This window comes from Natator depressus, chromosome 9 (genome assembly GCF_965152275.1).
Source record: "Natator depressus isolate rNatDep1 chromosome 9, rNatDep2.hap1, whole genome shotgun sequence".
NCBI classification, from domain to species: domain Eukaryota; kingdom Metazoa; phylum Chordata; order Testudines; family Cheloniidae; genus Natator; species Natator depressus.
Window position 1 is genome coordinate 100852949 of NC_134242.1, and position 14933 is coordinate 100867881.

The 14933-nt window shown below is 44.2% G+C and overlaps 1 protein-coding gene across 1 annotated transcript in view; it reads right to left on the reverse strand.

Annotated features, from left to right (window-relative positions):
* Positions 1-14933, reverse strand: part of TEX11 (testis expressed 11) — a 134340-nt gene that overhangs the window by 60516 nt on the left and 58891 nt on the right. Inside the window, exons 14-15 of the mRNA XM_074962808.1 lie at positions 2655-2740; positions 1557-1694 (exon numbers count right to left, since the gene is read on the reverse strand). Coding sequence (XP_074818909.1) covers positions 1557-1694; positions 2655-2740 — 224 coding nt within the window. The remainder of the gene's footprint in view (positions 1-1556; positions 1695-2654; positions 2741-14933) is intronic.

A 14933-nucleotide genomic window follows, 5' to 3' on the forward strand; every position in this document is an offset into this window, starting at 1 on the left:
CAACTCTGCCCTTCTAGAGACCAGACTCAAGTAAATTGTCCACTATTTTCCCAGCTTTTTTAACTCTCCCCTTTTCTATAAAGTCTTCAGTTACAGAAATTTAACTGGGTGGGACACATGAGGCTGCAGCACTGCTCCCCTAACATCTGTCACACACATTCATAGAATATAGTGAATTTCCAAAAGACTCTCATTGTGCTACAGGACACGAGACTTGCAGTGTCAGGTTGGTGTGTACACAGGAAAATGAATAGCCCTCAACTTCAATGAGAATATCACACTAGTTGCTGTGAGTCTAACTTCAAGGGGCAACTCTGGCTGCACCTCACGACATGTCTCTGCTCTCCATTCAGAATTAGAGACCACATAGGCAGTATCAGCAGACAAGTTTGTACATCATTTGTAAAGTACAAACGTAGCTTAGACCTCCATCTAGTGATCACTTAAAGCAACTGCTCAAGACGCTTTTTTAATTTAGACAAAATTAATTCATTTTGTAAGTCCTATCTTAGGAGTAGAAAGATTTTTAGACTTACACACAGATGATACTATTTGAGCATAAGCTTTCGTGAGCTACAGCTCACTTCATCGGATGCATACGGTATGCATCCGATGAAGTATGCATCCGATGAAGTGAGCTGTAGCTCACGAAAGCTTATGCTCAAATAAATTGGTTAGTCTCTAAGGTGCCACAAGTACTCCTTTTCTTTTTACAGATGATACTAGTTATGAGTCTGCTCTGGTGACACTAGTTGTTATGCTAAGATCTCTCTAGGTCTTTACAGCTGTTAAAGCTCCCTCTCTGTAATGCATACTTCATTGCAATCATTTTGTTACTCAGCTCACTTGAAGTTAGTGGTCTGATGACATGCTGGAATATAACTTTACACAAGACAGTCCATTTACCAGCAACTCCAAGGCAGCCTTGCTGTACAGCAGCTTTCCCACCACATCAGGCTCAAACTTCTTGTCCTTCAAGGCCCTCCCAACTTTTCCACCTTTGTGTCTTTTTACGTTGCTCCCCATCTGTCTGTTCCACCAGTGATGCAGTCATGCTGCTTCATCTCTCTGAGCTGGTGCACAACGCCATTGCCCACTCTGAAGAAAAAACTTCTACCATGATACCCTTAATAAATGACCCAACTAATAATGTCTATGTCAGGTAGCAAATGCGGACAGTTTTATATTTCCATTTTAAAACATATTAGTATCAAAAACATTTTATTATCAAGATATGACAATCTATGACAAATTTTGCCATTTTATTTATCTGCTGGACCCCTTCTCTCTACTCTATCATTTCTTTAGATTGTAAGCTGTTTTTGGCAGAAATCATGCCTCTATTATGTTGGTACAGCACCTAGAAGTGGGGGGACCCTAATGAAAACAAATATATTAATAATTAAGTGGGTACATTTTTAAAACTTGAAGTCCAAAGTGTAATCATGTAACTCAACACAGAAAAGCTACAGAACAAACTTCCATTCCCTTTTACTCTTTCACAATTTGAAATCAAGTCCCATTGACACTGCAATACCACAAAAAAAAATAAACACTTTTTCAAGTTGTTTCAGATGAAAGTAGCAGGAAGCCATATTCCTCTGCAACTTAGCCAAGTTCTGATCTATCTGCCCAGATGAATAGAAGCTGAGAGAATAGTTATACCACTGAAGGGCTTCAGAGTAGTTTTTTGCCTAGAAAATAAATAAATAAATAGATAAACAGTCACACTGAAGTTTAAATTGACTACATTTTCCTAAGCTAAATAAATCAGGCTTCATAAGAATCCAAAGGTTGAAATAGTCACATACATTCATAGATTCCAAGGCCAGAAGGGACCACTCCCATCATCTAGTCTGACTTCCCATAGGGCACAGACCATCGAACATCCCCAAAATAATTCCTAGAGGAGATCTTTTAGAAAAACATTCAATCTTGATTTAAAAACTGCCAGTGATGGAGAATCCACCATGACCCTTGGTAAACTGTTCCAAGTGGTTTATCAGCCTGTTAAAAATTTACACCTTATTTCTAGTCTTGATTTGTCTAGCTTCAACTTCCAGCCATTTGATCGTGTTACAGACTTTCACTTTCACATTAAATATAACAGGGTCTAACCAGCATGGTTTCTGCAAAGGAAAATCATGTCTTGTCTGTGAGAATTCTTTGAACGTGTCAATAAAGTAGTAGATAAAGGAGAACCAATTAACAATTTATTTAGGGCTTCAAAAAGCCTTTGGCTAGGATCCTTAAAGAAACTTAGTTGTCATGGGGTGAGAGGCAAAGTATTGTCGTGGATTACAAACTGCTTTGGAGATGAGAAACAAAGGGTTTGAATAAATGGTTAATATTCATCATGACTAAAAGTTAACAGCACAGTGACTTAAGGTTCTATATTAGGTATGTGGTGTTGTCTCTGATAACTGTCTCTCCCAGGCAGCTCTCACCAGCCCCCTTTCCTGTCTCTCAGGTTCCCCTTGACTCACCAGGTATCTTCCATTTACAAGTGCTCTCTTGTAAAATCCAGTTGCTGTAGCTGATCAGTCACAGGTGCACTAGCTCTGCTCTCTCTTAAATGGCCAGTATCACCCTATAACAGTGATCCTTCATTGTTTTTTTAAAGCAAAGAACAAAGACAATGTTTGTTTCCAAACCTCATAGCTCTTGGCAGCTCTGTCCCACAGAATGATGTGCAGCCGGTTCAGTATTTCAGGTGACAGCTGTTTTCCTGTATAGTGACCTGAGAAGTGATTGAAATTAAGCAATAACAAGGTCTTAAATAAAGAAGAAACTATTCCCTACTGTACAATAACTGTCATTCTTCAAGATGAGTCCCACTATTGGTGCGCATGAGCCCAGTGCACTCCAGACAGATTCTTGGACTACAATGTCCATTGCAGCAGTGCCTGCACCCTGAGTGTCCTCACATCCTGAACTGAAGGCATAAAGAGTAGGCCACCCCAACTGCCCCTCTGTTCCTTTGCCATACAAAAACTTGATGTTAATAGACTCTTTGGTAACAGGGATGTGGTGGGGCAGATCTTGGGGGGGAGCGTGTGTGTGCATATATATATATATATATATACACATATACATGTAACTTTAGTGCTCTCGTGGCCAAGATGGAGTCTGCTCTGCAGGCAGCTCTGGCCAAGAGACGGCACGCGCAGGAATGCAGCAGGAAAAATTCCCTCCACCCCAGGGGCACATGTTCCAAACCCCCCAGAGTGAACACACACACCCACAGGAAAAGTACAATGGATATAATAGAGATATTTATTTACAGAGGGATGAGAGGAGAAAAACAACAAGGGGAAATATAGGGGGATCAGTAGAACAGGGTTGCATCCAAACCAAGGCCCCACAGGCCCAGTGGTAGCACAGTCTGAAAGGGCAGACACTGAGCAATGCACCTGCACACAGAGTTCAGGAGTCCTGAGCAAAGTTCCAGTTCAATGGTGAGTCTTGGGTGCTCCTGGTCGTCTTCAACACCAGTGAACTTTCCCCAACAAACCCCTCCGGTGCCCTCTTCTGCCGCTTTCTGCAAAGCCACACAGAGCAACCACCTCCCCACTTAACTAGCTAGCAGCCTCCCTCCTTATTCCCAGTGCAGAGTCACAAGCCCCAGTACTCACAGCCCCATGCAGCTCTGGGTGGCAGTGATACTGGGTCCAGCTCTGGCCTGTCCTTCTCGGACGATTCCTCCCTGGCACAGTGCTCCTCCTGGCTCCTGTCCTGGGATGTCCCCGATCAGCCGCCCTGTCCTTCCCAGGATTCAGGCAGGTTCTCTCTCCTTCACGTTTTGTCCAGGGCCTCCCAGCTTCAGCCCTTCTGTCCTCGGGCTCCAGAACCACACTCCCAAGTTTCCCTCCTTTCTCTCACTGCTCCCCCTCCCCACTAGGGAAAAGATTTAAAGGGGCCATGCTCTCTAAACCCCAAGGGGTTACATATATATATCAGCAGCGCAAGTACGGCAGTAGGCTCCGGTATGCCGTACCAGCAAGATATTTATAGCCGGTATGGCATACTGGAAAGACACAGGAGGAGCCGGGGGCCCCACGCCAGCAGCTCCTCTGGTGCGACTGTACCACCCCCAGTCCTGTCCCCTGCCTTTCCATGGAACTGCGTCTCCTCCATCTGTACAGCAGCAGCTCCACCGGAGGACAGGGTTGGGGGGGCAGGGCAGGGGGCGGTACCGCCGCCAGAGGAGCTGCTGGCGTTCTGCTCCTTTCCCCGCTGTGGTCACAGCCAGCATCACAAGATATTTATGTGCCAATGCGCTAAAGATTCATATGTCTCTTCATCTTCAACCACCATTCCAGAGGACACGCATCCCTACTGATGACAGGTTCTGCTTGATAACGATCCAAAGCAGCGCAGACCAACACATGTTCACTTTCATTGTCTGAGTCAGATGCCACCAGCAGAAGGCTGATTTTCTTTTTTGGTGGTTTGGTTCTGTAGTTTCCGCATCGGACTGTTGCTCTTTTAAGACATCTGAAAGTATGTTCCACACCTTGTCCCTCTCAGATTTTGGAAGGCACTTCAAATTCTTAAACCTTGGGTCGAGTGCTGTAGCTATCTTTAGAAATCTCACATTGGTACCTTCTTTGTGTTTTGTCAAATCTGCAGTGAAAGTGTTCTTAAAACGAACAACATGTGCTGGGTCATCATCCAAGACTGCTATAAGATGAAATATATGGCAGAATGCAGGTAAAACAGAGTAGCAGACATACTATTCTCCCCCAAGGAGTTCAGTCAAAATTTAATTAACATATTATTTTTTTAACGAGCATCATCAGCATGGAACCATGTCCTCTGGAATGGTGGCTGAAGCATGAAGGGGCATATGAATGTTTAGCATGTCTGGCACGTAAATATATTGCAATGCCGGCTACTAAAGTGCCATGCAATCGCCTGTTCTCGCTTTCAGATGACATTGTAAATAATCTCCCATAAATGTAAACAAATGTAAACAAACCTGACTGTCTTAGTGACTGACTGAACAAGAAGTAGGACTGAGTAGACTGAGTAGGCGACCAGCTTGGCTTAATGGTGAAATCCTAGCGGATCTTAAACATAAAAAAGAAGCTTACAAGAAGTGGAAGGTTGGACATATGACCAGGGAAGAGTATAAAAATATTGCTCGGGCATGTAGGAAAGATATCAGGAGGGCCAAATCGCACCTGGAGCTGCAGCTAGCAAGAGATGTCAAGAGTAACAAGAAGGGTTTCTTCAGGTATATTGGCAACAAGAAGAAAGCCAAGGAAAGTGTGGGCCCCTTACTGAATGAGGGAGGCAACCTAGTGACAGAGGATGTGGAAAAAGCTAATGTACTCAATGCTTTTTTTGCCTCTGTTTTCACTAACAAGGTCAGCTCCCAGACTGCTGCGCTGGGCATCACAGAATGGGGAAGAGATGGCCAGCCCTCTGTGGAGATCGAGGTGGTTAGGGACTATTTAGAAAAGCTGGACGTGCACAAGTCCATGGGGCCGGACGAGTTGCATCCGAGAGTGCTGAAGGAATTGGCGGCTGTGATTGCAGAGCCCTTGGCCATTATCTTTGAAAACTCGTGGCGAACGGGGGAAGTCCCGGATGACTGGAAAAAGGCTAATGTAGTGCCAATCTTTAAAAAAGGGAAGAAGGAGGATCCTGGGAACTACAGGCCAGTCAGCCTCACCTCAGTCCCTGGAAAAATCATGGAGCAGGTCCTCAAAGAATCAATCCTGAAGCACTTACATGAGAGGAAAGTGATCAGGAACAGTCAGCATGGATTCACCAAGGGAAGGTCATGCCTGACTAATCTAATCGCCTTTTATGATGAGATTACTGGTTCTGTGGATGAAGGGAAAGCAGTGGATGTATTGTTTCTTGACTTTAGCAAAGCTTTTGACACGGTCTCCCACAGTATTCTTGTCAGCAAGTTAAGGAAGTATGGGCTGGATGAATGCACTATAAGGTGGGTAGAAAGCTGGCTAGATTGTCGGGCTCAACGTGTAGTGATCAATGGCTCCATGTCTAGTTGGCAGCCGGTGTCAAGTGGAGTGCCCCAGGGGTCGGTCCTGGGGCCGGTTTTGTTCAATATCTTCATAAATGATCTGGAGGATGGTGTGGATTGCACTCTCAGCAAATTTGCGGATGATACTAAACTGGGAGGAGTGGTAGATACGCTGGAGGGGAGGGATAGGATACAGAAGGACCTAGACAAATTGGATGATTGGGCCAAAAGAAATCTGATGAGGTTCAATAAGGATAAGTGCAGGGTCCTGCACTTAGGATGGAAGAATCCAATGCACCGCTACAGACTAGGGACCGAATGGCTAGGCAGCAGTTCTGCGGAAAAGGACCTAGGGGTGACAGTGGACGAGAAGCTGGATATGAGTCAACAGTGTGCCCTTGTTGCCAAGAAGGCCAATGGCATATTGGGATGTATAAGTAGGGGCATAGCAAGCAGATCGAGGGACGTGATCATTCCCCTCTATTCGACACTGGTGAGGCCTCATCTGGAGTACTGTGTCCAGTTTTGGGCCCCACACTACAAGAAGGATGTGGATAAATTGGAGAGAGTCCAGCGAAGAGCAACAAAAATGATTAGGGGTCTAGAGCACATGACTTATGAGGAGAGGCTGAGGGAGCTGGGATTGTTTAGTCTGCAGAAGAGAAGAATGAGGGGGGATTTGATAGCTGCTTTCAACTACCTGAAAGGGGGTTCCAAAGAGGATGGCTCTAGACTGTTCTCAATGGTAGCAGATGACAGAACGAGGAGTAATGGTCTCAAGTTGCAATGGGGGAGGTTTAGATTGGATATTAGGAAAAACTTTTTCACTAAGAGGGTGGTGAAACACTGGAATGCGTTACCTAGGGAGGTGGTAGAATCTCCTTCCTTAGAGGTTTTTAAGGTCAGGCTTGACAAAGCCCTGGCTGGGATGATTTAACTGGGAATTGGTCCTGCTTCGAGCAGGGGGTTGGACTAGATGACCTTCTGGGGTCCCTTCCAACCCTGATATTCTATGATTCTATGATTCTATGACTTGTAGACTCTAAAGTCTTATATTGTTTTGTTCTTAAGTGCAGTTATGAAACAAAAAAAATGTACATTTGTAAATTGCACTTTCACAATAAAGAGATTGCACTACAGTATTTGTATGAGGTGAACTGAAAAATACTATTTCTTTTGTTTATCATTTGTATAGAGTAAATATGTGTAATAAAAATAATATAAAGTGAGCACTGTACACTTTGTATTCTGTGTTGTAACTGAAATCAATATATTTGAAAATGTAGAAAAATATCCAAAATATTTAATAAATTTCAATTGATATTCTATTGTTTAACAGTGCAATTAAAACTGCAATTAATCATGATTACTTTTTTTTAATTGCAATTAATTTTGTAGTTAATCATGTGAGTTAACTGCAATTATTTGACAGCCCTAGTATAAAACTCTCCAAAATCTTCTGAGGGAACCTTATATTGGCAATCCACTCTGATGGATGTTGAGGCCAACAAGGCAGGGGTTTGCCACAGTAGTATGGCAGGGTCTAACAGACCCTCATTTATGGGTAGAAGCAAACAATCTGGGACAGAGGTGTTGACAAACTCAAAAAGGGAGTTTGTGAGGTTTGTCTTGGATTACCTCTACAGAAATCACTACAGGCAGTTCTCCTCATCACAGCCTGAAATGAGTTACAGTTATCTTGAGTGGACACAGATAATTCTGACATTACCACTTCTTCCGAAAGAAATGTGAGCAGAAGTAGGATGTTTTCCTGCTTGTAATTCCTCATGAGATGTAATCAGGCACATGATTCCTTCTCGGGAAGCTGAGGAGAGAAAACTGGGTCCAGACTGAGATGCAGATGGAATTCTCTGAGCACAAGGGATGCCTCACGGGGCCCAATAAGGCCAAGGGCGCTGATAAACATATCAGGCTCGTGTCCAAGGGGAGGATATCAAGGATTATCCTTCCTAGGTTCCTGTGTCCCTGATAGTAAAAAAAAAAAGAATCCCTGCCTTGCATGGATGACCATGAATACTTCAACCCAAGAGATCTGGCTGATGAAGCTTGTCTGCTGTTCTCGTCCTCTGGACTGGAGAAAGAATACCCCTCATGCAGAGGCAGGGCAGTACCGGTTGGTGTGTTTGGCAACCATCCTGACTGTGTTCTTGGGACTATCAAAGATCTAGTAGGTACTGGAGCTGATACTGACATCGGTGCAGATTCCCCTATTAGTGACCCTGAAGGTAAGTCTAGTACCAAGGATATAAAGAGGTCCTTAATTACCAAGTAAGCCCTTGGCACTGGGTGAAGTCGATGTCTGTGATACACTCAATGCAGATGTCAGTTCTGAGAATAATGGTGCTGCTAAAGTCAGTACTGGACAAGACAATCCTGAAACAGTCAGGACAGGGGCCATCAGAACAGTAGTCATCTATGCCACAGTCATCAACATTGGAATTTTAACATTGCAGGGTCAAAAATGGAGGATCTCTGAGGTAACAGAGTAGCCAATCCTGAGGGACGGAGTCCACTGCCTAAACAGGAGCTAGAAGAACCCATTTTGGTCTCAAGGTACCCTTAGGTTAAAAAAACAGAGAATTTATGGCTCTTGCAGGCTGAAAGGCCCGGAAGAGAAGATCTCTGTCTCTTCTCTCTCTGAATTTTGTGCACCTTTCTTCCTCTGTCATTTGAGGATTTATCTGAGTTAGATGGTGGGCCTTGTACACTCAAGATGGTAGGTCCTCTAGCGGCAGCAGCTGAAACACTCTTTTAAGACAACCAATCATATGGTTCCACCCCAGCAGACCAATGTCAGAGGCTGGATGCCTCAATCTATCTAACAGCAATTGTTGATGAGACTCTCTCACCCTCTGGGTTCTCTGAGAACAATCTGCAGGTGGCACATCAATCTGTGATATGTGCCACACCCAGAAAAGTCAAATATCTAGAATACTCATTGTTCAAGGGCATTGCTCCTGTGACGAATGGGTAGTCTTTAACACCTGGGGATTTATATTCGGCCATGATGACTGAAGCGGTACCAAGAATACCTCCCACATAAAGAAACAAAAACCAGCCTCCTTACAAAGAAAAAAGGAAACTCTATCACTAAACTAATTTAAGTACCTATCTATTTACATAAATTTGCATAAGCAAGAGGCCATGCAGTGTGCAAAGAGGAAATCACTGCAAACTCTGAGGGAAGTTGGGGTGACCCACCCTTTATGCACTCAGTTGGAAGCACAAGGATATTCACATCACTTTCAAATCCTTTCAGAGTAACAGCCATGTTAGTCTGTATTCGCAAAAAGAAAAGCAGTACTTGTGGCACCTTAGACACTAACCAATTTATTTGAGCATAAGCTTTCGTGAGCTACAGCTCACTTCATCGGATGCATACTGTGGAAAGTGTCCTTTGCCATGATGCCTATAAAAAAATTTGACAATGGTTAGGCTATTGGTGTGCTGAGACCACAGCCCATCAAGCTGATCAATGCTGTTTTATTGTTTCCTGGTATTCCCCAGTTTGTCTGTTTCTATCTGTTGTCTCTTGTCTTACTCTTAGATTGTAAATTATTTGTGACACAGTCTCTCTTTTTGTTTTGTTTGTACACCACCTAGCACAATAGTAAATACTAATAATGAGTCACTTCAACAGACACTGCTGGCCAAATCATCCATCTGGTGTGCAATGGGCACATGCATACCAACACTGGAATATATATACGGACAAGCACTTGAAGAACAACCACAGTGAGAGGCATCTTTAATTACCTGACAATGACAGGCCCATGCCTACAATGAGAATGAGCAATACTGTGTGTAAATATATAGTATGAGTTCCACCCCAGAGACAATGATCCTCAGCCAAATCCTGCAAAAAATCACAATGTTATACACCCAAGTTAACATTTTCAAACTTGAGTGCCTAAAGTTAGCATCCTAAATCCATATTTAGGCACCTAAATAGCAAGTTGCGTAATTTTCAGCAATGCTGAGAAACCGCTGAAGTCAATGGGAGGTACATAGATGCAAAACATATTTGAAAAGTCAGGCCACTTATTTAGGTCCCTAGACAAGGATTTACACCCAATGCATAACAGTGAGAGGTGGAAGTACACAGGGCTAGATTGTGGCACTTCATTCCAGCATGGCCATACCACGGACCAATCACAGTCTAGCCCAAAGAGCAGGACCTGAGCTAGAAGGTGAATCCAGCCCTAAGACTAGATGTTGCTATCAATCTTTAAAGACTGCAAGAGGGAGAGTAAAAAGAAAAGGAGGACTTGTGGCACCTTAGAGACTAACAAATTTATTTGAGCATAAGGTTTTGTGAGCTACAGCGATGAAGTGAGCCGTAGCTCACGAAAGCTTATGCTCAAATAAATCTGTTAGTCTCTAAGGTACCACAAGTCCTCCTTTTCTTTTTGCAGACACAGACTAACACGGCTGCTACTCTGAAACCTGTTATTATGCAAAAGAGGGAGAGTGTAATGGAATACTAAACTGTATTATACTGTTCAGCCACTAGGTGGTGCTGTAACATGCCTTATTTAACCTAACCCCAGCAACACCTGGAAGAACATTAAAGGATCTTACAGTGAACATATCTGGTCTCTCTCTCTCTGAGCAGGAAGCTCTTTGGCCAGTCTATGTCTGGTACACAAGCCTGATCTGCTAATAGCAGCCCTAAAACTTACCATGTACCAGAAATATGTGACATAGTTTCAGAAGTAAACTAGTGCCAGAGAACAGTAACAGAAGGAAAACAGCAACTAAGGTTGCAGATAACCTGCAATGATGCCACAAAAGGTTGCAGGATCTCATCAACTTGCTGCTCTTTAATGTCCCAGAGAACTTCAGCTTTGACAAACCTTCACAATGGACAGACTGGAAGCAGTATTTTGCAAGATTTTGAATTGCTATAGAATTCCATAAAGAAACTGAAGATATACAGGTATGCTCTTCAATTTATGCTATGGAGAAGCAGGCAGAGCATTTCTTTAAATCCATTGACTTTACTGATGACAGTCATAAAGATAACTATGAAAAGGTTTTCGGTACGTTTGATGCATACTTTATGTCTCAGAGAAATGTGGATTATGAAAGAGTATTCAAACAGCAAAGCAGTCTGAGCTGGTGAGACAGCAAAAACTAAGAGCAACTTGCCAGACTTGAAAAAAACAAAAAACTATCTTTGGACTTGTCTATGCTTAAAATGCTACAGTGGCACAGCTGCGCCGTTGTAGCACTTCAGTGTAGACACTACCTATGGGAGGGATTCTCCAATCAGCATATGTAATCCACCTCCCCAAGAGGCAGTAGCTAGATCGACAGAATTCTTCCATTGACCTAGCACTGTCTACACCTGGGATTAGGTCAGTATAGCTATGTTTTTCACACCCATGGGAGACGTGGCTGTACCGATGTAAATTCCTAGCGTAGCACAGGCCTTAGATGCTCTTAAGAGATGCAGCATGAGTGCTACAAGTCATTACCATAAAGACCCCTGAGGCAAGGAGAGATAACTCTGAGGCTAAGAGGGACAAATTGCAGTGAAACACCAAAGCATTACAGCCTAAATGCAAAAGATGTGAAAAAATTCATATCCCAAGAGATGATGCATGTTCAGCCAAAGGCGCAAAGTGTAATAATGCACAAAATATGGACATTTTGCAGTTGTTTGCTGTACCAAAGCAAACAGGGAGTTGACTGATATTACAATCAAGAGCCATTGTTTCTCGGATCTGTCACATGTGATGACACAGAGTCTCCCTGGAAAGTGAAACTGAATATTCATGGAAAGACTATTGACTTTAAAACTGACTCACAAGCAGACATCCGAGTCTTCTCAGAAGGGACTGACAACTTACAATAAGAAAAGGAGGACTTGTGGCACCTTAGAGACTAACCAATTTATTTGAGCATAAGCTTTCGTGAGCTACAGCTCACTTCATCGGATGCATACTGTGGAAAGTGTAGAAGATCTTTTTATACACACAAAGCATGAAAAAATACCTCCCCCCACCCCACTCTCCTGCTGGTAATAGCTTATCTAAAGTGACCACTCTCCTTACAATGTGTATGATAATCAAGGTGGGCCATTTCCAGCACAAATCCAGGGTTTAACAAGAACGTCTGAGGAAGGAGGGGGGGGTTGGAAAACAAGGGGCAATAGGTTACCTTGCATAATGACTTAGCCACTCCCAGTCTCTATTCAAGCCTAAGTTAATTGTATCCAATTTGCAAATGAATTCCAATTCAGCAGTCTCTCACTGGAGTCTGGATTTGAAGTTTTTCTGTTGTAATATCGCAACTTTCATGTCTGTAATCGCGTGACCAGAGAGATTGACGTGTTCTCCGACTGGTTTATGAATGTTATAATTCTTGACATCTGATTTGTGTCCATTTATTCTTTTACGTAGAGACTGTCCAGTTTGACCAATGTACATGGCAGAGGGGCATTGCTGGCACATGATGGCATATATCACATTGGTGGATGTGCAGGTGAACGAGCCTCTGATAGTGTGGCTGATGTTATTGGGCCCTGTGATGGTCCAGACTCCAGCGAGAGACTGCTGAATTGGAATTCATTTGCAAATTGGATACAATTAACTTAGGCTTGAATAGAGACTGGGAGTGGCTAAAGTCATTATGCAAGGTAACCTATTTCCGCTTGTTTTCCAAACCCCCCCCCCTTCCTCAGATGTTCTTGTTAAACCCTGGATTTGTGCTGGAAATGGCTCACCTTGATTATCATACACATTGTAAGGAGAGTGGTCACTTTAGATAAGCTATTACCAGCAGGAGAGTGGGGTGAGGGGAGGTATTTTTTCATGCTTTGTGTGTATAAAAAGATCTTCTACACTTTCCACAGTATGCATCCGATGAAGTGAGCTGTAGCTCACGAAAGCTTATGCTCAAATAAATTGGTTAGTCTCTAAGGTGCCACAAGTACTCCTTTTCTTTTTGTGAATACAGACTAACACAGCTGCTACTCTGACAACTTACAATAACCTTCAACCCCTCCCAGAGCTAAAGTCATCAGCCACAGTCCTGATTAGCCCTAGAGGTACAGGAACTCCTCACTTAACGTTGTTTTGTTGTTATGTTGTTGATCAATCAGAGAACATGCTTGTTTAAAGTTGTGCAACACTCCCTTATAACGTTGTTTGGCAGCCACCTGCTTTGTCCACTGCTTGCAGAAAGAGCAGTCCGTTGGAGCTGGTTGGGGCTTGGAACCAGGGTGGATCAGCAGCCCCCCTATCAGGTCCCCATACGGCAGCCGCCTAGCAGGCTATCAATTGCTGGGCAGTTCAAGTGTCCCTCCCCCAGCTGCCATGTGCTGCTCCTGCCCTCTGCCTTGGAGCTACTCCCGGGAGCCTCCTGCTTGCTGTGCAGGTGGGTGGGGGGAAGAGGAGTGCTGATGTCAGGGTGTCCCCCTCCCCCTGCTCCTGCTCCCTGCTCCTGTATCCCATCTCCACAGAGCGGGGACGGACGGACACAACAGGGTTCAGGATGGAAGGAGCTTGCTGGCAGCAGCTGCTGTCAACTTGCTGATCTACTTAAAAAGGCAGTGTACTTAGAGTGCGGTCGGCATACTTAAAGGGGCAATGCGCATCTCTCTCTCACACACACACGATGTGTGTCTCTGTCTCTCCCTCTCTCTCTCTCACACACACACACACACAGTGTGTGTGTCTGTCTCTGTCTCTCACACACACACAGAGACAGTGTGTGTCTCTGTCTCACACACACATGCACACACACCCCAGCACTTTGGAAAGTGGAGGGAGTGGTGCGCTCCAGTGGGATAGCGTGGGTTCCTCATCACGTTCAGTTTTCACAGGGAATGTCTGCAGCCACTGACATGCTGTGTCTCTTCCCTCCATTTGTGCTGCCTTGTAGAGTGTGAGGCTACATTGACAACAATGGGTTAACCCTCGAGGGCTCAGCCGAGCGCTAGTTCATCATTTAGCAGTAAGACATTCCCTGGGAAATATTCCACCCTCTTCCACCCTCTGACTCCACCACCTCAACCAAGCTTCACAATCATCATTGCTGTGTACAGTATTAAATTGTTTAAAACTTATACTGTGTATATGTGTGTGTATATACATTGTGACAAAGCTCCGAGCCTGTATTGGTGGGTCCCGTGCTCCCAGGAGGAATCAGTGGCCTCAGAAGCTCACTTGGGCCCTCAATATGACCTCCCTTTCTTCGTATAGTGGCAAAGGTCACAGCTTATTGAGCTACTTTCATCACAGGCCAGTATGGGAGGTGGGAAGGTGGAATATCCACAGTCTTTGTTATGTTATTCCTTAGAGCTCAGTAGGTGCAGTTTGGGCTCCTGCCTGGACCAAAGTCTGTTTCCCCTCTCTGTAAAGCATGGGGGGAAGGAGGGAACCCAGTCCCGCCCTCTACTCCAGGTTTCAGCCCAGCAACCCTAATGGTAGCAGCTGTTGGCGGTTTTCCCTTCACCACTGACGCTGCTTTGATTCCCTGGGCCACCTCCCTGTGATCCCCTTTTCCTAGCTTCACCCTTACCTCAGGATTCAGCAATGCTTCCTCTCCTACAGCTCCTTTCACCTGGGCTTTCCCCCGAGGGAACTGGAAAGGAGAACTTTTAAGCAGTATGAGTGAGACCTTGATTGGTTCCAGCTGTCTCCATTACCCTAATGGCCTTAACTGACCCTTTCCAGTTAATTGGGGTCAGGTGCCGGCATTAACCTAATGACCTTAACTGGTTAATTGGCATCAGGTGTCTTGATTAGCCTGGAGTAGCCTTTGTTTGGCTATCCAGGGAACAGGGACCTGCTCATTCTGAAGCTGATATACCTGCCTTCTACTACTCTCTTATATCCTTCTGGTCTGAGTCTGTCACAATATATATACAATATATAAAATACAGTCTTTCATCTGGCGAAAAAAA